Source organism: Eptesicus fuscus, chromosome 3 (genome assembly GCF_027574615.1).
Source record: "Eptesicus fuscus isolate TK198812 chromosome 3, DD_ASM_mEF_20220401, whole genome shotgun sequence".
NCBI lineage: Eukaryota > Metazoa > Chordata > Mammalia > Chiroptera > Vespertilionidae > Eptesicus > Eptesicus fuscus.
In genome coordinates, this window is record NC_072475.1 from 38,459,208 (window position 1) to 38,484,757 (window position 25,550).

The following is a 25,550-nucleotide window of genomic DNA, read 5'->3' on the forward strand; positions in this document are numbered from 1 at the left end:
CAGCCACCATCATCAAGAGGAAGAACAGGAAAAGGAAGATTTAAAAATAAGACTGAAAAACATACAATCACAGAATCTCATGTTGCCTCTGATTCATGATTATGTTTAATGACATGTAAACATTGGGATGCTCTTACTTACTTTGTTGGGTAAATAGTGTGGGCTTGTTTGTTAAAGCAATGAGGGTGGTGTTTGCTCTCACTATGAATGTATGTTTTGGAATAGAACTTCAACCCTAGAATGTAAAGGTTTTGTTTGGCATGGGCTACAATGAGCAAAACAGTAATTTAAAATGGTCCCATAACACCCCCTTGTGGCTTCCACTATATCAGATTGGGCAACAGCCCAACCAGCCAAGAGGGAGTGATACATACTTCTCTTTACAAACTCAGCAGACATGTGTGCATTCCCTAGTCTGTGCCAGGTACTAACTATACTAGGATAAAATGCCATTAAATCTCTTCCTACTGTATTCAGGCCTTGCCAGCATTCGTAAATATTCATTTATTTAGGCTGAGCACACATAAAAGTTATGAGGTCATAAGAGCTGAACCTCACAAACTAGTGTTTTGCAAATATGGCTTTACCTCCTGGGAGATAGTTGAAGAGATGCTGGAGTAAGATCTGTGATTATTACTATCCAGCTGTTGGTTGGTACGTATGTGGTAATCAGAAAAAGCACTGTGGATGTGGATAAAATGAGCCGGATTGCAGCCCTGACTATCCCAGTGACTTTGAGCACCTGATAATCCACATGGGAAACATTCATCCACTTAAGTTTGGTGCTGAGGCTACAAAAATGAGTAAGACCTAGTCTCTAGACCAGGCGTCCTCAAACTACGGCCCGCGGGCCACATGCGGGTGTTTTTGCTGTTTTGATTTTTTACTTCAAAATAAGATATGTGCAGTGTGCATAGGAATTTGTTCATAGTTGTTTTTTTTAAACTATAGTCCGGCCCTCCAACGGTCTGAGGGACAGTGAACTGGCCCCCTGTTTAAAAAGTTTGAGGACCCCCTGCTCTAGACCTTCATAAATTCACTCTTCTAATTTGTAAATTGGAACTAACCATCTCAACTTGTCAAAAAGGTTAAATATATGGCCACTCTTGGACAGAAATCTTCATTTTTTAAAAAATGTTTTTAGACCTGGCCAGTTTGGCTCAGGGGATAGAGCAATGTCCCATAAGACTGAAGGGTCCCAGGTTTGATTCAGGTCAAGGGCAGGTACCTCAGTTGCAGGCTCAATCCTGGCCCTGGTCTGGGACCTGTGTGGGAGGCAACCAATCTGTGTATCTCTCCCTCTCCCTTCCACTCTCTCTAAAAATCAATGGGAAAAATATCCTCAGGTGAGGATTAACAACAACAACAACAACAAAACAAAAACAAACTCTGTTTTCATTGATTTCAGGAGCGGGAGAGATACAAACATCAATGATGAGAATCATCTATCACCTGCCTCCTGGCAGGCCCCCTACTGGGGATGGAGCTTGCAACCCGGGCATGTGCCCTGACCGGGAATCTAACCACGAGCTCCGGGTTCCTGGGGCAACGCTCAACCACTGAGCCACTCCAGCGGGGCCAGAAATCTTCATTTTCCAACCCGTATCCACAAGTTTGTTTATGCTTATTTAGTTTAATCCTCTCTATAACTGCTCATAGAAACTCAAGGAAAAGGAATCAAATCATCTAATCCAATCCCTATAATTTCATATTTATTTCCACCAAGATTTCGGGAGCCAAGGGATCCGGCTGCAGCCTAATAATAACTCACGATCTTCAAGAGTTTCACCCAGGGCCCCGGGACAGCATTGCAGCCCCGGGTGGCCCGTCGACCAACGTCAGTAAAACCATGACGCGGGGGGTGCCCTTTCCGTTGTCCCCTGCGGGCTGCTGCCACTCGCAGGGTTTGCAAGGCCACGTGCCCAGCCTAACCCGTGCAAGATCCTTCTCGCACGTCCCCTAGAGGAGGCGGTGGGGAAAGGCTGCTGGCGCGACGCGCTTCTCCCACTTTTTCCGGGGCGGGAGGGAGAGCTGGGAGCGGGCCGGGGCCATCCCCCGGACGGCCTCGCCTGGAGCCTTTCTCGGGGGTGGATCGCCCGCCCCGCTAGGGAGGGGCGGTACCCCGCGCCGAAGGGGCCTGCGGCGGCGCAGAGGTGCCGGCAGGGGGCGCGGGCGCCGGGCCACCCCCGGGGCTGGAGGCCGGTGGTCCCTCCCAGGCCGGTGAGCGGAGCCGCGCGGCCCGATCCCCTGCCCCCACCCTCACCTCGTCACCTCCCGCCCTCGCGGCGCAGGCGCGGAGCGGGGCGGTGAGTGTGGTCGCGGAGCTGGGCCGGGGGCCTGGCGGGCCGGGTGTGGGGCGCGCGGGAGGGAGCGGGGCCGGCCCGGCGGAGCGCCTGGACCCGAGCGGCGCCGCCCGCCACCCTGTGCCCGCGGGCGGGGCTGCGCGGCCCCTCCGGCCATCCGCGCCGCCGCCCGGGAGCGACGCCCCGGCTGCCCCGCGGGCCCGGGGACGGGTGAGTGCTGGAGGGGCGGCCGGGCGGCGCGGGGCTGCTGCGGGGCGCCGCGTGCGGGCGCAGCTCCCAACCCCAGGAGGCAGGAAAGGCCGGATGGCGTCCGGGAAACCTAGGCGCTGCCTTCGTTTCCCGGCGGGATGGCGGTCCCCTCCCCCATCGCGAAGCAGTTCCACCCCCCGGTGACGCCGGCTCCCCTGGGCCCCCGCTGCGTTTCCCCCGCGGGCCCCTCAGTGTCGGGGCTTAGGAGTCCCCGCTAGTCGCCGGGCCCAGGCGGGGCCGTGCGTGGCTCGGGTGGAGGCGCCGGGGGCCGGGCAGGTCCTGCGGCTTCTGGCCGACGCCGTAGGTGCCACGCTGGCCGCGGGCCCCGCCAGGCGGCAGGGCGACCCTCCGGCCGCGCACCCCCGAGCTCGCGCCTGGAGCGCGGCCGCAGCGAGCGGGCGTCGGTCCGGGCTCTGCAGCCGGTGGTATAAGCCACTCTTCGGGGTGCTTACACACCCCTTTTGATTTTGGGGGCTTTGGTGTGTGTGTTTCAGTACAACCGAGGGATACGAGTAAGTTGAAGCAGTTTATCTCTTTGCAGAGGCAAAGACGGACACAAGTTGGACATATAAGTGGGTTCTAATTCAAGCTCTCCTGCAACATTTTTGTGTTTAAATTCACTTAAAACCAGGAAAACATCTACTTATTTTAAAAATATGTTTTCATTGATTTTTTTTAGAAAGAAGGAGAGGAAGGGAGAGGGATCTAGAGAGAGAACCGTCGTGGAGAGAAGCATCCTGACCAGCTGCCTCCTGCACGCCGCCTACTGGGGACCAAACCCTCAGTCCGGGCACGTGTCCCCACCGAGAATCCTAGTGACCCCCTGGTTCCTAGGTCGACGCTCAACCACTGAGCCGTACGGGCTGGGCCATGTAATTATTTTTAAATGAAGGCGGAAAAGAACGTGGTTTTAAAACTTTAGTATAAGAATGTAGCTTTTTATTGTACATGCTTGTTTTATTTTTATACTAATTAGGAACAGGATATTTACATTGCCTGAAAGGCCTTTAAAAAAGGCGGTGCCTATTATGTGTGGTCTGTTTTGTGGGTAGATATTCTCATTGTTGAAAAAGAGTGAGAGTGGAGGGAAGGGGACAGTGCGAGACATTGTTTGGTTGCCAGTAATCGAACCTGCAACCTAGGTACATGCCATTGACTGGGAATTGAACCCAAGACCCTTCGTCTGCTAGCCGAGAGTCTAAACACTGAGCAGAGCTGGCCACGGCCTGACAGGTATTTTGTAAGTTGCCTTTTAAAATCGTTCCTTGTGGCATGATCTCATTTTTGTACATGTGAATTCATGTATGCCTTAGAATAGAAAAATGTCTAGAAGTCTATACACCAAAATGTTAATAGTATTTTTTCTGGGTGTATAGATTCTAGGTGACTTGATTAATTTAAAAATGTTTTTCTAATTTTCCGGCAGTGACATGTACCTATAGTTTGATTCAGAATCTTCCCCAGGAGGTGAGGACTAGTGAGCAAATGCTTATATGACATCCCTAAGTAAAAGCTAAACTTCTTCATCTGGGCAGTTGTGCATACAAAAAGCACATGAAAACATTTGCTGAAATAAAGGATGGTTAAAAATGTTTGGTCTTGAGTGGGCGTTTTACCACCTCACTGAAAGGAGGTCTGATAAACGTTTAGATACTGTTCAGCATTAAGTAGGAGTCAAATCTTTTTCTGATCAAGGTGATCCTATTTCACCTAATAGTCTGAATCCAGACCAGCTTGCAACATTAATTTTAATGCCATCCTCTGTTTCCTTTTCTTTTTTCTTCATTTGAAAGAATTTGAAGTGGATTGTGAAGTAAAAAGAGGCTACTTGAACATGTTTGGCTGCCAATTTTCAGTGTTTTCCCAGCTACCTGTAGAGCATTTAGAACATGAAGTATAAGCTTTTAGCTGTTTAAATTTTGGAAGTGTAAAAAAGACATATTAAGTCTTGAAATGTTGGTTTATTACATAAAAATGAAAACAATGTTTCTTTTACTTTTGAAAGCACTTGATTGGGGTGGGCTCAAGAAATGCTGTTTGTTTTGTTAGGTGAGGCATTATATATATTGATATCATTTCTATATATCTCATGATTGTCAGTTTCTTTGGGTGATTCCCTTCCCCCTTCTCTGAATTGGTGGCTGAGTAAGAACTGGAAGCAAGATGTAACTTGCTGGTAGCAGAGATTGACAGTGAAGATTTACTCACACAGTTAGCTGTTCAAAACCCATGTTTTTTTTATCTCTGGTTCTGCCACTTAGTTGACTTTTACTGAGTCTGTTTGATCATCAGTAATATTGAGTTGGTTTAGTAGTAGCTCCTCTATGTACCTCACAGCATTGTTGTGAAGATTAAATAAAATAAGGGTTAGGAAAATTCTCAATAAACTAAAAAGCACTACTTATTACCATATGATGACATCCCCTGTGGTGCTGATATACCCAGGACTTTGTGAAGCAGCAAAAATAATGTGTGCCTCAATTTCTTACCACTAATGATTTTGAGAGAGTGTAGTGGATTTTGCATATCACAGGATTAAATAAGATAAGGCATAGCCTGGTACATAATTGATGCTCAATAAGTGATCATTATTCTTCTATTGGTAAGTAATCTATAAGGACTTAAATAGTAAAAGTCTGGTATTTGCTTTTATTACGGCTGAATAAATTTATGCAGAATTGCATTCCTATTTTGGTGTTAAGATTTAGCTTTAGAAGGTAAATTCATTCAAAGAAATATGATACATTTACATATACTCACATATTTAGCAATATATAGTTTTGAGTACTTAATACAGTATATTCAAAAGAATATTATACTTGAATTAATTCTGTATAACTTTCCAGTTGATTAAAGATCTTGGTACCATTGTATTCTTGAGTCTCAGAAATGAACTACATTGTGATTTATATCATATTTTTCCTACAGGTACTTTTTACCAACTGAAAACTTCGCTGTAATTCAATTTTCCTCACTTCCATATTAAGAACTATATCAGTAAGTGGAATGTGGCAAAACGAATGAGTCAATTTTATAACAGTCCATGAGAATTTAATTATACATTGGTTATTGTCATACATGTTTTGTTCTCAGTAGATTGTTGAAGGTGCCTCATAAGTAAGAAAAGGGTTTTTTTGTTGAAAATTATATTTTGAGCTTCAATGTGATGGATATTTTTCCTGGAAGCCAGGGAATCAATACAGATTTGTGAAAATATATATTTTTAAGGGATCACATTCACCTTTTGCTTGAAAACTATATCAAAATTTTCCCAGTTTTAAAAAATGCACCTGTTTCGTTCTTAATATGGTATCATAGGCACAATTTATTTTTTATAAAAAAGTAATTTAAGCATAAGGCTTATTGTAATTATCCAATTCTCACAATTACATCAAGACTTGAAAAAGAGTTCTCAAACTCAAGAAGAAGAAAAAAAACACAGAAATTTGTGTCTTGCCTTTAAACTTGATTAGAAAAATAAATTTAAAATATAAACAGAAGCATTTTTTAACATTTCTCTTATGAAGTAGATTTTCAGGTGGCACACACATTTCTTATTGCCAATCATTTCTTTGGATAGAAGGAATTTTTATAACAATGGTAACAATAGTTATTTGTGACATATTTGTTAAATTTTTTCATTTTTAGATTGAAAAGATATGAATGAATATCCTAAAAAAAGAAAAAGGAAGACTTTACACCCTTCTCGTTATTCAGGTTAGTGAATTATTTTAAAGTTGAGCCATGGATTAATTTCCATGCAATTGTATTCCAATCTATTTTCTCATAAATGATCGGATAAAAGTTATATATCCGAATCAATTTTTAAGTAAGAGAAAATTTTAAATAAATTCTCTGAGTATAAATTCTTCTTTGTCTACCACGTGTTAGGTACACATCAGAACTTAAAGACATTTAATCCTCACAACTTCAGGGTTTATAGATATTTAAAATTAAATATCGAAGGTTGGATACTTATACAGCATAATTGAAATTTGTCTGTGTGCTTCCCAACCTTGTGCTTAAGCACAACAATAACCTTGTTAGAAGATATTTTGCGCATTTTGAAAAAATTTTTTATTCTATATATTAATTTCAGAAATGTGAACTTTTATTTTGATTTTGTAATGTTAGAGCCTTTAGTTGAGGTTAACTCTGCTATCTTGGCAGTATTTAAAAGAGGTCTTGCCCGGCCGGCATGGCTCAGTGGTTGAGCATCGACCTATGAACCAGGAGGTCACAGTTCGATTCCCTGTCAGGGCACATGCCCGGGTAGTGGGCTTGATCCCCAGTGTAGGGCATGCAGAAGGCAGCCAATCCATGTTTCTCTCTCATCATTGATGTTTCTCTCTCTCTCCCTTTCCCTTCCTCTCTGAAATCAATAAAAAAAATATTTTTTTTTAAAAAGGAAAAGAGATCTTTGTGGTCATCTGTACTATACCTCACATGTACAGTACTTGGAACAATCTCGGGCATACCTGTTAGCCCACCCAACCTACACTTTCTTCATATCTAAGGAAATTAAATCTGGTTTACTACTTACTGACCCCTCCCAGACAAGACTTGAAATGACTATATTCAGAAGCCCTAACTGGTCCACCATTTTTCCTATTCATTAATGCTTTTTTTGTACTTCAGAGAATGTCTTCTTGGAGTTAATTTAGGTTTTGGGGTGATTTTTAATTTTGTTTTGTTTTTGCAATTAACACATTAATTGCATATTTTTATTTTGTGGGATTTAGACAGTAAGGTATCTTTATACCTATGCTTCAGAGTATTATATTTTTATATTGTATAATTTGTGGTTCTTTCAAAACTCAATGTTAATATCAGGTCTGAAATATAAAAGCTATCAGAATTGAGGGAACTGTTACTTTATTACAGATACTATAAATATTTATATATGTTGGATAAAGGGGTGGCAGTCATTTAATGTATATGTGTTTACTGTGCTTGAAATTTTTAAAATTTTGTTTTATGTTCAGATTCCTCTGGAATAAGCAGAATTGCAGATGGATTCAGTGGAATTTTTTCTGATCATTGTTACAGTGTCTGTTCTATGAGGCAACCAGACTTAAAATATTTTGACAACAAAGGTATATCTAATATTTTCCAAAATATTTTTCCTTTAAATTACTTTTATAATCATTTCTTACTTATTTGAAAATGTGGGTGAGTTATTATTTCAAAATGGGCAAGTGTTTAAATTTGTTTAAATGTAAGAAAACTATTTTTTTTAATAAAGCAAGTAAGTGAATTTTAATTTTTAACATTATTTCAGATATATAATAAAAAGTACATTTTCCTAAATCTATTTTAGTTCGCTAGGAATTGGTGGCAAAGCAGGAGTGATGCAGAGTTGGGAGTATTATGGTTAAAAGTTAAGAATAGTGTTATACATTCTTAATTTTTAACCAAAAGTTAAGAATGTATAACATTCTTAACTCAACTATACCTTTCAGTCTGGAGGGCTAATGGAAGGAAAGAACAGAGAGTAAAGGATTTGGTCGTTTTCAATATTTCATCTTCTGTTGGCTTCTCTTTTCTAGAGCATTGAATGAATGATAACAACTTGGGTTTGTTTCCTCTCTCCTCTGTAACCATCAAAATTCTCAGTTTTCTTGAGCTCCTGTTACAGACACAGAAACATAAATTACTAAAAATAATATGGAGTCAGAGACATCAGTATGAACTCATGTTTGGCTTGATATAGACACAGATGTAACATACAGAAATATTTATAGGTATGTTTATACAAATGTGGTGGTATACACAAACATATTTTTTTGTTTCATTGTCTGAGAGGGCATAAAAAATGACACCCAGTAGCAGTGAGCACATCTAGTGTTGGGATCTTCTCCAATGAAAGGAACTAGGGCTTCTTGGAGAAATGCCTACTGCTTACTGACCCCTCCCAGACAAGACTTGGGAAGAAACAAATTCCTTGTACAGAAGAATTCCAAATTATTTATGTAGATACTCCTCCCTCAAGGAGGTGGGATGTAAATCCTGGTTTCTGAAATGTGGACTCTACATGGTGTCCCCCTTCCAAAGCATAGAGTAAATGAAAGTAAAAGAATGACTTTACAGAGGAGAAATCTGATAAGTACTACCTCAACCAGGTGATCAAAGTCAACATCAGCAATAATAAATCATGTTAATCAAATGTACCTTTGATAAGTTGTGATAAAATGGCAGTTTGCCTCTGTGGTCTGCTCTCAATAACCCATAATCCCAGTTGAATCATACAAACACAACAGATACATTTTAATAGTGGGTCATCCTACAAAATACCTGATCTGTTCTCGATATTGTCATGGTCATCAAAACCAAGGAAAGTGGGAGAAGCTGTCACAGCTAACAGTAGCCTAGGGAGACTTGACAGCTAAATGTCATATGGGATCCTGGAACAGAAAAAGGACGTTAGCTAAAAACTAAGGAAATCTGGAGGAAGTATGGATTTATCGGCATTGGTCATGAATTGTAACAAATGTACATTATAAGATGTTAATAGTGGAGAAACTGCAGGATATATGGAAATTCTCTGTACTACTCAAAAATTTTCAATAAATCTTAAACATCTAAAAAATAAAGTATATTAAAAACAACAGCACTGCCGGTGTGGCCCAGTAGTTGAGCGTTGACCCATGAACCAAGAGGTCATCTGTTCTATTCCTAATTAGGGCACATGCCTAGGTTGCAGGCTCGATCACCAGTATGGGGTGTGCAGGAGGCATCTGATCAGATGTTTCTCTCTCATTGATGTTTCTATCTCATTCTCCCTCTCCCTCTCTCTCTAAAAAATCATTAAAAAATAACAATGACATCAGGTTGAAGCCCAGTGTTCTCTACTGACCTGTATTTCAGTTTATCCATGCTAACTTTAAAACATTGGAGCTGGGCTGAGGGGATAAAGGCTTATTCAAATTCAGTAACATTAAAAAGTGTTTTCTACTCCAAATGGGGCATGGAAGCAAAAGCATTTGCTTATTTGGACAGATTTTTTGTGTGTCTGTGATATACATAACATCTTCAAATCGAAGTCGTTATTCCTGTTGGAATTCAAAATTATATTTAAAATATTTGGTGCTTTGTGTTACAATATTTAACATTTAATTTAATACTTTGATATAAACAATAAGTTTTTCCAAATTTCTCTTTACAGATGATGATTCTGATACAGAGACATCGAATGATCTGCCAAAATTTACAGACGGAGTCAAGGCCAGAAACAGAAATCAGAACTATCTGGTTCCCAGTCCCGTACTTAGAATTCTAGACCACACTGCCTTTTCTACAGGTTAGTAAGTAATAGCATTTGCATATTCTTATAGATCATTGAAGAGATAATGCAAAAAATAAATTTTTGCCAGTTATTTATTTAGTAGGTTTTATTTAGTTATAGTAATAATAAGCTTGTTTTATTTTTCAGAAAAATCTGCCGATGTTGAAATTTGTGATGAGGAGTGTGACTCACCTGAATCACTCAACCAACAAACTCAAGAGGAGAGTCCTATAGAAGTTCACACTGCTGAAGACGTTCCAATTGCTGCAGAAGTGCATGCAATTTCTGAAGATTACGATTTAGAGACAGAAAACAATTCCTCTGAGAGTCTCCAAGACCAAACTGATGAAGAGCCACCAGCTAAACTTTGCAAAATTCTAGATAAGAGCCAAGCTCTGAATGTGACTGCCCAGCAGAAATGGCCTTTGCTGAGAGCTAATAGCAGTGGCCTCTATAAATGTGAACTTTGCGAGTTCAACAGCAAATATTTTTCTGATTTAAAGCAGCATATGATCCTGAAGCATAAGCGTACTGATTCAAATGTGTGTCGAGTGTGCAAGGAAAGTTTCTCTACCAACATGCTTCTGATCGAACATGCCAAACTGCATGAAGAGGATCCCTACATTTGTAAATACTGTGATTATAAGACAGTAATTTTTGAGAACCTCAGCCAGCACATTGCCGACACCCATTTTAGTGATCACCTTTATTGGTGTGAGCAGTGCGATGTACAGTTCTCCTCAAGCAGTGAGCTCTACCTGCATTTCCAGGAGCACAGCTGTGATGAACAGTACTTGTGTCAGTTCTGTGAACATGAAACAAATGATCCAGAAGACTTGCATAGCCATGTGGTAAATGAACATGCATGTAAATTAATAGAGTTAAGTGACAAATATAACAATGGAGAGCATGGACAGTACAGCCTCCTGAGCAAAATTACTTTTGACAAATGTAAAAACTTCTTTGTATGTCAAGTATGTGGTTTTCGGAGTAGACTTCATACAAATGTTAACAGGCATGTTGCTATTGAACATACTAAAATTTTTCCTCATGTTTGTGATGACTGTGGCAAAGGCTTTTCAAGTATGCTAGAATATTGCAAACATTTAAATTCACATTTATCTGAAGGGATTTATTTATGTCAATACTGTGAATATTCAACAGGACAAATTGAAGATCTTAAAATTCACCTAGACTTTAAGCATTCGGCTGACTTACCTCATAAATGTAGTGACTGCTTGATGAGGTTTGGAAATGAAAGGGAATTATTAAGTCACATTCCAGTCCATGAGACAACTTGATTATTCTCTTTAACTTCCATAATGTTAATGTAAAATAATAAATACAACATTTTTGGAGATGTTAAGGATGATTTTAAACAGAATTTATGAGAACTGCCTTTAACAAGCAAGATTTTTAATTGCCCAATTCTTTTGGCATGGCTACATTTTTCAGTATATGGATGTATCCAAAATATATTTTCAGTGCATGGTAGCTCATAATTTTAACCACTTGGGGTTTATTATCCTATGCATGTGCTCTGATTTCATGAATGGTTAAGAACCAGACGTACTAAAAATACTAGACTTGTTTTCCTTCCATAACCATTGGTGCTGTTAACTTTTTAAAACTCAAGACAAGTTTAGTTTTTCATGTATGAAGACGTCAAAGTACTGCAGTACCAAAACTAAAATGTAACATAATATACAATTAAGTCTACTGGTACTCCCATTAATAAGAACCCAGACCCTCCTTTTGCATTCCCCATCAGTAATTATCCCCAGGGCTCTCCATCCGAATGATTCTTTTTTACTTCTCACTTTATTTTAGTCCTTATATATATTAAATGGTGTATATATGTTCAAGAAGTTAAGGTGGAGGGCGGGGAGGAACTGGTAAGGGATTAGACAATGAAAAAATAACATTTCATAATTCTTAACCTGTTCACATTTCATTTTCAGTTATACAACTGCAAAGTCATGTCCAAATTTTTTTTTCATGTCCAAATTTTTGATTTCCATTTATTTGTTGACTGAGAAATTCCACTGAAATATTAACACAGAATTAGGAAGATCTAATCGATAAGGTGTTGCTGGCATGATAATGTACAGATTACTTTTGGTAAAGGTAAAATAATCTTAGCTCTATATTAGTTTCCTGTGGCTGCCATAACAAATTATCACAAACTGTGTGGCTTAAACAACAGTAATGCATTGTCTCAGTTTTAGAGCCTAGAATTTGAAAATCGAAATGTTGGCATAGTTTGTTCCTTCTGAGAGCTGTGAGGGAAGGATCTGTTTTGAGCCCCTCTCCTTGGCTTGTAGATGGACATTCTCATGTTCTCATGGTGTTCTCCCTATATGCAAGTCTGTCTCCAAATGTCCCCTTTTTACAAAGACATCAGTCATGTTGGATATGGTAAAGACCAATATCCCCAAATAAGGCCAAATTTTGAGGTACTGGGGCCTACAACTTCAACATATGAATTCTGAGGAAGGAGGGAGACACAATCACCACAATTCAAAAGCAGCTTCTTAAATAGTATGAAGAAGGTAAAATTTTGCATATCACTGGCTTCAAATTTAATAAAAATTGCAGCTAACAATATTGTTCAGGAATATAGATACAGTTGAAGAAACCATTTATGACCTATGGTTTTTCCACTTCAAAAACAATGGGAATTTAATCTATTTTGAAAATGTTGGCAGCAAAAAGTACTTTTAGAACCAATCATTTGTTTCTCTAATGTTTTGTCATGTATGTATATCTGTATTCTTACAAACTGCCATCCCATCTGATTATAACTTTCCAGGCAGGGCTGTCTCATACAAATGTTTTTTAGAAGACTTAAAATTATAATAGTTTAAATTAGAAACCATCTCATCTAAACCCTCTGGTTTTCTAAGTTTCTTGTATAAATAGAAACAGGTTGTTGTTGGGTCAAGGACACAAAACCATTAGAGCAGACAGGAGGGAATCCAAGTTCTTTGGCTTCTGGTCTAATGTTTCCATTACACTATGTTACATAAAAATCTAAACTTTGTCCTTGGGGTATTTTTCATGGCTATTTAACCTAGCCATTCAGCTGCCTTCTTGGTAATTCTGTTTTTACACTTTTTTGGTATACATCAAGCTCCAGAAATTTGATTTTCAGGAAACAAACCTTAAATAAGTAATGCCTTATTGGTTTTGTAAAATTCTGTAATTTATTGTTTTACTTTGATCAGGTATTAGTAATCAAATTTAAAAAGACTGTCATGAAACTAAGCATATTAAATCCAAGTTTTAAAAACATAAACATTTTGTATTTTTGATGAATCTGCAGCTTGAAGTGACATCCCACTGACTGCTTGTCCCAATAAAAACTTTTGGCTTTGATTCAGCTTTCAAATAAGTCTGTGACTGACTAAAAATTGCTGAGGTAGCTGGTTTATATTTTTACTTAAAGGACTTCTTTGGAAAATCATACCTAAAAAGAAAATTTTCTAACTACTTTTGGGTTTTCTCCTCTCAAAATGGCATTTCCACTGTACTCTGACTTGAACCACAATTCAAGTATGAATGTTTTTTATTAGTACTACAATAGAATTCTTGTCAGTGATCAGTAGTGAAGGGTCTTTTCTTGCTGTTTTTATCTCCACCTTGCAATGAGTTACTACTTTTGAAATCCCAAAGCATTTCTCTTGTACTCCAAAATTTCGAGGTCATTGTGCACTACTCAAAAGACTCTCCCTATTGTAAATTTGCCAGTTTTACTATTTTAAATCACCTTTCTTAGGTTTCTTTGAATGGACATCATCACATAATAGTTCCTCAGTTCCACAGGTTATTAGGTGGTTGCTGAATTGTTGGCAGGCATAGTATATATAGGCTTTTCTTTTTCAACAGATTAACACTATTCCGAATTTTTAAATCTGATTTACAAGTAATTGCATTATTGAATTCCTTACATTTAAAATTAATGAAGGGATGTAAGAAAGATTGGAGAATGCAAAGGGGCGGAGGGGGGGGGGGGCGGGTAAGTGTGTTAACCGAGATGCACAAGAAAGGGGCAGGCAGGGCTGGTTTAAAACCTTTCACTAAAGAGTATAGGTCTGGGGCATGACTACCCACCATGACCTGCCCAGTTAGGACTCTATGATCAGATTACCCTGTGATGTTACTTTCCACAGAACCCCTTTTTTTGTCCACAAGAAGAAAAAATATGTATTTATCCAGCTCTTACTATACGCCCAACACTGTTCTAAGCACTTTACATGATATTGACCCATTTTCACAACAAACAAGGTAGGTGTTATTAGTACTCCAATTTTACTGATGAAGAACCTCAGGCTCAGGAAGATGAAGCGGCTTCCCTTCAAAACGCACATCAGCATAACCAATGGACACAGACAACGGAGGGGGGGGGGGCGGTGAAGGCCTGTGCTGGTGGCTGGGGGCGGGCTGGGAGAGGTCAATGGGGGGGAGGGGGGGAAGGAGACATATGTAATACTTTCAACCATAAAGAATTAAAAAACAAAACTGCATCTCCCTTGCCAGCTCTAAAGAAAGACATCCTCAGGAACTGTGTTGAGCCCCGTACAGACCAGCAGCAGCCACTCCCCAAGGATGTTAAGCCAACGACTCAGAATCTGCAGTTTAAACAAGATCCCCAAGGGATTCCTCATTACAAAGTCTGAGAAGCAACAGACAAGGATGCATCCATTTCCTGTTTCGCCTCTAAAGTAATTCAACACACACACACACACACACACACACACACACACACACACACACACTCATAGCTGTGCTCCAAGCCCAGAAACCCCGTTCAGGGCAGACAGCAGTGGAGTGGCCAAAAGGCTTTCCTTTATTTCAGCAAGCGGGGATCCCTCGGGTCTGGCTGCCCCAACCCCACCTCACCCGACCTCCTCTCGGCTCTCCCTCCCTCAACTAGCCGCTGGCAGTTGGCTAAGCCGAGGCTGGGCCGAGGCGCGTCCACTCGAGAGGGAGAATCGAGAGGAGGCTGGAGTGGGGGGAGGAGGGAAGGAAGGGTAAACGACACATCATTCCCCTGGGAGCACGCTTTACCCACAACAAGCCTTGCCTTCTGCCCGTAACAAAAATGGCGCCCGACGTCGGGGCACTTCCGGCCAGGGAGCCAAACAAATTCCGTCAGGGCGCGAGGCCGGAAGTTACCGCCCCCTTGGCCCTCCTCCCGCCTCCCGGCCTGCCAGACCAGGATGAAGTGGACTGCGGGCTGCTGGCTGGAGTGCTGCGGCCGGTGACGGGTCGGAGCCAGGACCAGTGTGAGTGTCATCTGCCTTGGCCGCCGGCCGGGGTCCTTCGCCCGGGGTGACCTTCTGCGGCCCAGGGACGGGGCGGGGAGTCGTGCGCGGGGTGCTCTGTGACGAGTCGCCGCCGCCGCCGCCGCGGTCCTGCGGGACAGGAGCGAACGAGTGGGGCGGCGGGCGAGTCTGGGCCGAGGAGCCCGCGAGGCCGAAGCCCGGGAGGTGGGAGCCCGGTCCGGACGGCGCGCGGGGCGGTGGGGGTCTGGCCGCTAGCCCTGCCGGCGGGGTCCCGCGGCCGCGGTGCACGGCGTGGAAGGCCTTCCCCAAGGTAGGCGCTGTCCCCGGGATGGAGCGGGGCGCTGCCGTCGCCCTGCCCGTCCCACGCGGCTCCTTCGCTCGGTCGATTCCCGATCCTCAGCTTTCCTTATGCCCACTCTGCTCCATTACACACACACACACACACACACACACACACACACACACACACACACACGATGGGTGTTTATTCTTGTGTGTTGTGTGTGTGTGTTTAGTGTCGTTTTCATGAGAGGCCGTCGGGAAATGTTGTTCCCTTGAAACTTCTATTCCTGGAAGTTCTTGGTACTTGGGCAGGAAACGTCACTGCTCGCTTTAAGCCTTGCCCTTCTTAGTCGTCGTGAGAACGGCTGCTTTCTACACCTCAGGGTTGAAGGATGGCCTTGGAATTTTATTTCTTCACTCTGCATAGCCACCTCCACCCACCCAGAGCTCCAGGTTGAGAAACTTAAATCACTTAACTGGTTGGGAGCCTGGCTTCTCTCTAGCCCTGTTCCTGATACGCTTAAGAGTCGTCGCAGGTAGTCGCAGTTTAGCCACAGTTCGTTTCATCTTCGCCAAAGGGAAATAAAGTAGAAATTGCAACCAAGATTTTGGCCAGTGGCCTTCACTTATTTTAGGGGCATACTGCTCAAAAGCATCTCCAGTTGTCTGACTAAAACCCTTCTCTCCAACGGGGATGAGAACAGTTTCGGCATTGGTTTTATTTCCTTGGGTAAGTTCATCAGTGTCGCTGGAACGTGTCATTGGTTTGCAGGTGTTTGTGATCCAGTTTAATTTATGCCCTTCTAACTTTTTTATTTTCTCCCTCCCAGTAGCATAATGGCAGAAACCACTTCTCCCCTGAAACGCTTTGTGCTGGCTAAGAAGGCAATCACTGCAATTTTTGACCAGTTACTGGAATTTGTCACTCAAGGTTCACATTTTATTGAAGGTTAGTTTCTCATAAGTTTTTCAAATAAAGGCTGTTGAAAATATACAGAGGGTGCACTATTCTTTCAGGCTTAGTTACTGAACACAAATATAGGGGCATTGTGGTATATGCCATGAGAGATACCATAACAAATAAAACCCATTTTTGCCCTCCAGAGGAGGAAGATAAAATGGAATTATTAACAACTAAGAAATAAGTGCTTGTATGTGAGGTACTATCCTAGCACTTTATTATATTAACAAATTAAAAACTTAACTCATTTTATATTTATTATACAAAATAAATTTTAACTATAATTATTAACTCAAATCAGTAACACTAATAGCTTATTTAATCCTCATATCAACATTGAGACACAATTTTAATCACACTCATTTTACAGATAAAAAAGCCCAAGACGCCCTGGCCACGTGGGTCAGTTGGTTAGAGTATCCTCCTATACACCAGCAGGTTGCGGAGTCGATTCCCAGTCAGGGCACTTGCCTAGATTTTGGGTTCAATCCCTAGTCAGGGCACATACAAGAGGCAGCCTATCAGTGGTTTTCTGTCACATCAGTGTTTGTCTCTTTCTTCCTCTTTCCACAAAGCTAGTAAATGCCCAGACTAAAAATTAGGCAACTCACAGTTAGCCATTATACTTATCTTTTCCCCAACTCAGTAGTTAAGCCAAGATCTCAGGCCTATTTTATTCTCTCAAATGAGGCTGGGATGCTGTGGGAAAGGACCAAAAAAGTCTTCCTAAAATGAATATAACTGTTCAAACAAAGGTGGATAGGAGTGGCTTGCTAGGGATTACTTGCCTTGGAGATAACTGTTGAAAACTTTTCTGGTTCATAAGATTACACGACCTTCAAGGGTACAATGAAAAGGGAGGGATTCCAGAAACCTCTCCAGTGAAAATTGGGACACATTCAAAAGTACTGGTTTAGAACATTTATATTTACAGTTTGGGGAAAATTTGAACTGGGACAGTGACTTTGAATTGTATCTTATTCTAAAACAGTTGATAGGAAGTGAAGATAAAATTAAATATATTTTGTGTTATGAGCTAGTTATAAATTGAGTGTCATGCCTGGAGCTAGTCAATAGCAGCTTTAAAATCTGAATTCGATTTTACTGGTTTTAGAATCTCAGGGAAAAAAATGTTATGAAAATAGACAAAGCAAATCAGGAAGAATATAGAAGAACAAGAATAAAATGAAAAACAAAGGTGAATGTAATTGTACTTATTCATTTACTTAACTTTATTTACCAGACCCCACGTATTTTATTATTGCACTTGAAAAGTATGATGAGATATGTAAGGCTTAAGTTGAATAGATGAGTACTGGGTAAGCTATATCATTGTTTTGTAACCAGAGAACCAATGGGTCCGGGCTGCCTGTCACTACTTGAGCCAATCAAGCAGAGACAAGATTGAATTACATATGAGCGTTTATGCTGGCGGTATGGGAGAGCAACAGGTCATCCACAAAAATCTGCTTTGCAGCCCCCATAAGACAGCTGCTTATATTGGGTAGGACAAAGATTACATGGGAAAGCAGGAATATAGTCATGAGGAAGTAGGCAAGGTGGGCTGGGGGGTGCAGAGAGAGGGGGCTGGAGTGGGACTCCATTGTTTTGACAACAAAGTTGTAATCTTTCCTTGATATTAAGCAGTTCTTGAGTGAGGATGGACCACATTTTAAGGTTGACTCACAGGTCTCAGAGGCATACAACTCCCAGTCAGGTTAAAATGTGCTTTCTTTAATCAAAACAAAACAATAAGGGTTAACAGAGCATGATTAATATTTCTTTTATTTCTTAGCTAGTCCCCAGTATCCTATTTCTACCCCTTAATAGTTTGTCTCCAGTTAGCCAAATGAATCTCCATGTTTTTGCCTGCAAAATTGAGATATAAAAATATAACTGTAAACATTTATAATTCTAAATAAAAACAAAACTGAAGGGCTTTTCTACTTTTCAAACCCAGGCTTATCCTTGGGGAAGGGGAGGTTGGGGCTGGGGTGGGATTCAATCTGCAGTTCTCTTTCATGTGAAATGAGTTGTTTTGGTCATCCCTGTGAGTAGCAGATAAGAAGTGATAAGGTAGCCAAGTCTTACCTAGCTTGGAGATCTTGAACCATGTCTTTGTTTCTTGGGGGGTATCCATTCAAATTTTACTCTTAACATGTGTATCCCTCTTCTCAGCTCAAGATTTGAAGATTCAGTCAGGATGGGACAATGATAGGTGCATATTCTACTTTCTCTGTTCAAAGAAATACATTTTTGTCTTAGTTGGCTGTTTGGTATTTTTGAGACCCAGATGAATAACAAATGTACCCTTTTGATTAGGCCCCTGTATGTCTTAATAATTTTGACATTCTTTTGGGCAGGATTCTTATGAACCATTGCAAGAAGGCATTCATCTTTTACCAAATATTCAGATATGGGCATTTTTACTTTTCAAACGGCATGTTAATATAGAACAGAGCCAAAATACATGCATATCTTAGGTTTTACATTGTATAATTCTTAATATTCCTTTGTGTCATTTTTTCTAATACCTTTGCAATTTTGCAGCAACATACAGGAATTCAGAACTTGATCGAATAGCTACTGAGGATGATCTAGTAGAAATACGGGGGTATAAAAACAAGCTTTCCATCATTGGTGAGGTGCTGTCTCGGAGACACATGAAAGTGGCCTTTTTTGGCAGGTAATCCTTTAATTATTTCTTCTCAAGGGTAGTTTCCAGAAACCAGATTTTTTTCTCATAGCCTCAGCTTTATTTCTGATGTTTCAGCAAGTGATATTTCTCCCACACCAGTTTCTGTCTGTGTTATGGTAAATCTGTTAGCATGTAAGATAATTTGTTTATTTTAGTTCCTGATATAAAATGAAGCTATGGAGGTCAGTCATATTTTTATTTTTTTAAGGATGCTCATATCTAAGAATTGACCAGTTATAGGAATAGAAATACAGCGCACCAGCTATGGCTCAGTGGTTGAGCATCAAAACCATACACCAAGAGGTCGCTGGTTGGATTTCCGGTCAGGGCACATGCCTTGGTTTCGGGTTCAATCCCCAGCAGGGGGTGTGCAGGAGGCAGCCAATCTATGTTGATGTTTCTCTCTCATTGAAGTTTCTACCTCTTCCTCTCCCCTCCTCTAAATTCAATAAAAACATTTTTAAAAAAGAATAGACATGCAGATAATAATATACATAATTGTGACTTACTCTTTTAAGCTTCTGTTGATTATCAGGTATGTCTTCTGAAATGATTCTCAGTTCCATGATTCCCAGAGAGTAGGAAGTGCCAGATTTTTTTTCTTTTGTTGTAGTTTTTTGTTTAAGAATAATTTTAATACAAGGTATTATGCAGAGAATTAATGAAGCTTTTTTTGTTGTTGTTAATCCTCACTTGAGGATATTTTCCCATTGATTTTTAGGGAGAGTAGAAGAGGGAAAGACAGAGAGAAACATTGACTGGTTGCCTCCTGCATGAGCCCCAACTAGGGCACGGGCTGGGGAGGAGCCTGCAACCCACGGTACATGCCCTTGAATGGAATCGAACCCGGGACCCTTTGGTCCACAGGCCAACACTATCCACTGAGCCAAACTGGCTAGGGTGGAAGTGCCAGTACTTAATGTAATCCGTTGGAGTGATAAAGGGATCTTTGCCGCAGCTTCTGCATTCATTCAAGGATCATTTGTTAACTACCTAAGTACCATGCACTTCTGTTGGGCACCAGGGATGCAAAGACAAATGACTAGCTCATACTTGGTGATCAAATATGTGCTATGTACCAATAGACCCATTTATGTACTCACTACACCTCATATGCCTTCTAAGCTATTTCTTATCTTAGGGCTTTAGCACTTGCAATTTTCTATTCATAGAATTCTCTTTGTGTTGTACTGTGTATGTCTGGCTCCTCTCTCTTCAGATCTCATCCCCAATGTTACTACCTTAGAAACCTTTCCTATTCACTGTTAAATATTCCTTCTTGGTTATTCTCTACTAAATCACCCTGTTTATGTCCTTTAAAACAGTGTTACAGTGCTCTGTTATTTTTGTTTTACGTTTTTATTGTCTGCTTCTCCCATTTAATCATATATTCTCAAGGCCTTTGAGAGTCAAGGATGCGGTAGGTCTATTAAAGAGGCCCTACCCCAGGTTAAGGTGGAGTAAGAGTGGGAAGGAAAGGGCCTCCTAGAGCAGCGGTCGCCAACCTTTCGGACCTCACGGACCACCGGTTGGCGACCACTGTCCTAGAGGGTGATGCCTTACTTGTCCTACTTGAGAAGGAGAAATAGGTGTTAGTTGTGGATTTAAGGACATGGGACATGAGACCACATTTTGGGCTGGGTAGTGTCATAGAATTTGGGGCTATGATTTCAAATTACCCCAAGAAGCAAGAAGTAGAAGGCAAGGATAGCTTTATGGGAAAGGTAGGATTTGTTTTCCTCTACTGTACCTTTCTGAAATGTACATTGCTAATATTTGTAAAAGTTTTCAACTCTTTCATGAAAAATGTCATCTGATAAAATTTTAACAAAATTTGAATTCTAGAAGAGTCAGTCTTAGACCCAGTAAAAGAACAAAGTTTTTACTGTTATGTTTTGTTTTTGATGATTTTGCATATTCACTCTTCAGGACAAGCAGTGGGAAGAGCTCTGTTATCAATGCAATGTTGTGGGATAAAGTCCTCCCCAGTGGGATTGGCCATACAACCAATTGCTTACTGAGTGTTGAAGGAACCGATGGAGATAGAGCCTATCTTATGACAGAAGGATCAGATGAAAAAAAGAGTGTGAAGGTATTACATTTGACTTAGCAACATAATGTATCTTAAACCATGCCCTAGTTCTTTAAAAGGGAATTAAAAGATGTCTGCCTTGCTGGAGATGGAAGAAGCGTTAATGTCTGTTCATGGCTTTGAAACCATCAGTAATATTTTAAATTCTCTAAAATTCTTTTGCTTCAGAGTTAAATTACTGGGATAAGAAATCCTATCCTTAACTTAAAATGTAGGTTAATAAAAGATAAAAGCTTACTAAGTTTTTGCCTGACCGAAGTGGCTTAGTTGGTTGAGTGGCCTCCTGTGCACTCAAAGGTTGCTGGTTCAATTTCCAGTTAGACCACATACCTGGGTTATGGGTTCGATCCCTTGGGGCATATATGGACCTACAGAAGGCAATCAATTGATTTTTCTGTCTTTCTCTCTCCCATTCCCTCTCCCTTCCTTTCTCTAAACATGTCCTCAGGTGAGGGTTTGTTTGTTTTTGTTTTTTTCTTAAAAAAAGCTTACTAAGTTTTTAAAATAATGTCCCAATGAAAAGTTGAAGTCTTTTTAAAGAAAATTTTCTTTCATAAATTTCTTAATGGATTCAGTACCACTAGATTCCTTCAGCTAAAAACAATAAAATAAAAAAAATTGGATATAAGAGTTGACTGGAATGAGAGCTATTGGTTAAAGGCATTGTTTCTCACTTCAGTCACTTTTTCTTAAGTCTTTTTTTTTTTAAAATATATTTTTATTGATTTCACAGAGGAAGGGAGAGGGGCAGAGTGATAGAAACAGAGAGAGAGAGAGAATCATTGATCAGCTGCCTCCTGCATGCCCCACACTAGATATCGAGCCTGCAACCCAGGCAGGTGCCCTGACCAGGAATCGAACCATGACCTCCTGGTTTATAGGTCACACTCAACTACTCTCCCATTCCAGTTGGGCTAAGTCTCAATTTCTGTCGCACAAATGCAGAAGTTCAATGTTTGAAGATCCATATCATTTTAGTTTTTGGTAAATTGTAGTTGAATTAATGGGTCTGGTGTTTGATGTTTACCAGATAACTCAGTCTGTGTAATACCCTTCAGAGTAGTTATAAGGAATGAGGTAAAGTTTATGAAACTATTTCTTTAAACTTTTAACCCATACAAGTGAAGGAATCACTTATTGTGAAATCAAGATTTTTAGCAAATTAGAATTCAAACTGCCTGTGGCTTTAGATCCTTAAGTCAGGTATGCTGTGATATTTTAAAGTAATCATTTCTTTTTCCTGATCTGTGCTCTCTACTTCCAGTCCTCTTCCTTTGTGTTCTTTTACTCCTCTCCCTTACTTCAAAATTTAAATTTGTTTACCTCAAGTAGTGGCCTGCTTTAAGGTATAGGTAGACTCTGAGTCTTGTGCTCATGTTTGAATAGTTAACTTAGTAAAAGAAATGCAACAGTAATAGCTAGTATTGTATTGTACACTTGCTATGTACCAGGAACTGTTCAAAGTACTTGTGATAACTCAAACCTCACCATAGTTTTATAAATAGATGCTTTTATTTTAATTTTATAAGTGAAACATCAAGATTTTAGTACAAGTTTATAATTCTATCAAAAAGTTTATGAAAGCAACAAAAAAACACAACCTACCTAATAGTGTTACGATGGAAATTCACTTCATCCCTGATCAGGACTATTGTGCCCATTTGAAAATAGATGTTCCTCTTTACAATTTGATATAGATCACAAATGAACCATAGAAGTATATGTGCTGATGCCCTTCCTTAATGACATTTCTTCTATTCCTTGTTATTTCTATGCAATACATAGAAATACATTCATTTTAGAAGAGTCAGAAAGTAAATAAATAAACAAAAAGAAAAACTCCAAACAAAACTCACTTCCCAAAACCAATGAAAACCTTTTGGTATAGAGTTAAATTTGTGTTTCTCTGTATTTTTAAAGCAGAATGGCTTTATATCATGTGCTATTTCCTGATTTTCTTTTTCCCCCTTGATATACATTTCTTTTCCTACATGTAACATCAAATTCTGGGACTGAATAGGATTCCACTACCCAGTTCCATTTTGAGGGGCATTTAGAATGTTTACAGCCCTGATTATTTTTGCAGAATGGTATGAATAAACCGTTTTAAGGGTATCACTTTTTTTTTTTCTATTTGGTAATTCTAAAACTTGGGTTTTTCAAGATTCTCAAATGGTTTTATTTCAAATTATTTTAAGTTCTGATTTTTATGCATATTTACAAAAGTAAATGTTATGCCAAATTATACTTTTACTTTTTATTACAATTTATTACAAGTAAATGTTTTGTTTTTTCTTTTCCTCCCACTTTAGACAGTTAATCAGCTGGCCCATGCCCTGCATATGGACAAAGACTTAAAAGCTGGCTCTCTCGTGCATGTGTTTTGGCCAAAGGCAAAATGTGCCCTCTTGAGAGATGACCTGGTTTTAGTAGACAGGTAAAATTACATGTGAATTGCATTTTCTTTTTGTAAAGGTGTATTTATAAAATAATGCTGCTTACTTTAGCATGTAGTACATAAAAATTTAAAATATTCAATTGCTGCTTTGTTCTTATTTTCTAGACTGTTAAAGAACAAATAAGGTGTTTGTTTTTGTATCTTAATCATATCATAAAAGTGCCAATTTATCAGTCTATTTCTATTTTAAGAAATTTCAAGGATAGTTACTTTTGTCTTATTTCTTTGTTTCTCTAGATGGACTTCATAGTTTGTGTAAATGGCTGGACCTTAGAGATTGTCTAATTCTAGGTACCTAGGCAGAGAATTATAAATGTTTAATTTTTAAAACTAGTAATGAATTTATTCTTGAGACCAAGTTTCCCAAAATAACTTTGCTGGACAATTCATGTAGCTTTTCATTGGTCAAGAATTAATCAAGTACTTTTGGAATTTTTTTTCAACTCTTCTCATTAATTTGCATTTATATATGTTTTTAAATCACCTTACTACACTAGTGCTTAATAAATGATAATTCATGTCTGTTAAGCAATGTCATTTACCAAAAAAGGTACTTAAATTATTTTTTATGTGTTCTTTTGTTTTCTTCAGTTAAAATTTCAGTGTTCTGTGGAACCCATTTTGTTTTTTGAGGACAGGCATTCCTTTTAATTGGAAAAGTTTTTCAATTAATAGAAATAGCTCAGATGAGAGAGAAGATGCTTGTGAAATAAAAATATTTGGTTTAAATAGAGTAATATTAGCTAATTAATTTTGCTTTTATTTCATGGTCAGAATGTATCCATGACACTTATCTGTCAACTCACCAACTTGTTTCAGGACACATCAAGCCAACTTGATAGATAGCTGCACTATAAATTTTACAGTATAGATTGTACACTATATTTACATCTAGTCGAGGGTGTTTTATTTTTCATTATTTATGCTTATAAGCACCTAGTCTTTTCTGAGCTGTACTGAATGTAGCTGCTATAACCTTATTTTTTAATTTCTTCTTTTCTTTTTTAAATATTTTTATTGATTTCAGAGAGGAAGTGAGAGGAAAAAATAGAAACATTAATGATGAGAGAGAATCATTGATTGTCTGCCTCCTGTATGCCCCCTGCCAGAGATCAAGCCTACAAACTGGGCATGTGCCCTGACCTGGAATCTAACTATGACCTCCTAGTTCATAAGTCGATGTTCAACCACTGAGCTATACTGGCCAGGCAAGCACCTTCATTTTGTTTTTTTGAACGTATTTTTATTGACTTCAGAGAGGGAGGGAGAGGAGAGAGAGAGTGAAACATCAATGATGAGAGAGAATCATTGATCAGCTGCCTCCTGCATGCTCCTTTCTGGGGATTGAGTCCTCAACTTGGGCATGTGCCCTTGACTGGAATCGAACCCTGGACCCTTTGGTCCGCAGGTTGATGCTCTATCCACTGAGCCAAACTGGCTAGGGCAGCACCTTCATTTTTTATTATACACTAGAGGTCCAGTGCACGAAATTCGTGCATAGGTAGGGTCCCTAGTGGCTGCCAGCTGCTGACCGCCAGCCGAGGCCTCCTTTCCTACCCGCCTTGGCCTAGTGCCACCTGCTCACCTGCTCCACCATCCCACTGTGGTCCCACTCTTCTTGGGGCCCATTGGGGCTGGCAGCGCCTGCACTGCTGCCCACTGCAGCATCACATTGCTGATGCCCGCCATGCAGCATCACATCGCCAATGCCTGCCATGTTCCGTGCTGCCCCCTGGTGGTCAGTGCATGTCTAACTCCCAGTGGTCGAACTCCCGCCCATGGGGACAATTTGCATATTAGCCTTTTATTATATAGGATTAGCCTTGTTTGTTTTTAGTACTTATTTTTTAGCCTTCCAAAGCTAAACATTGAAGAGATTAAACTATTGCCCTGGCTGGGTGGCTTTTTTTTCCCTTTCTTTCTTTTTTTTTTTT

The 25,550-nt window shown here is 40.0% G+C and overlaps 2 protein-coding genes across 6 annotated transcripts in view; both read left to right on the forward strand.

Moving 5' to 3' along the window:
• Positions 1–2,008: 2,008 nt before the first annotated feature.
• On the forward strand, positions 2,009–13,215 carry ZNF639 (zinc finger protein 639). 5 transcript variants are annotated; one of them, XM_054713746.1, is made up of 7 exons: positions 2,350–2,513; positions 3,695–3,792; positions 5,481–5,549; positions 6,201–6,269; positions 7,538–7,648; positions 9,718–9,852; positions 9,985–13,215. In XM_054713746.1, the coding sequence occupies exons 4-7, from the start codon at positions 6,212–6,214 to the stop codon at positions 11,136–11,138; spliced, it is 1,458 nt and encodes a 485-aa protein (XP_054569721.1). In that variant the 5' UTR covers positions 2,350–2,513; positions 3,695–3,792; positions 5,481–5,549; positions 6,201–6,211; the 3' UTR covers positions 11,139–13,215. The 5 variants fall into 5 exon arrangements, with proteins under 5 accessions (XP_054569722.1, XP_054569718.1, XP_054569721.1 ...); XM_054713747.1 differs by lacking the exons at positions 2,350–2,513; positions 3,695–3,792 and adding an exon at positions 2,009–2,220; XM_054713743.1 differs by lacking the exons at positions 2,350–2,513; positions 3,695–3,792 and adding an exon at positions 2,235–2,306.
• Positions 13,216–15,054: 1,839 nt separating this feature from the next.
• The window catches only part of MFN1 (mitofusin 1), a 34,390-nt gene continuing 23,894 nt past the window's right edge, over positions 15,055–25,550 (forward strand). Inside the window, exons 1-5 of the mRNA XM_008142322.3 lie at positions 15,055–15,125; positions 16,238–16,356; positions 18,919–19,054; positions 20,996–21,158; positions 23,471–23,595. Of these exons, the coding sequence (XP_008140544.2) occupies positions 16,245–16,356; positions 18,919–19,054; positions 20,996–21,158; positions 23,471–23,595 (536 nt within the window). The 5' untranslated portion in view covers positions 15,055–15,125; positions 16,238–16,244. The remainder of the gene's footprint in view (positions 15,126–16,237; positions 16,357–18,918; positions 19,055–20,995; positions 21,159–23,470; positions 23,596–25,550) is intronic.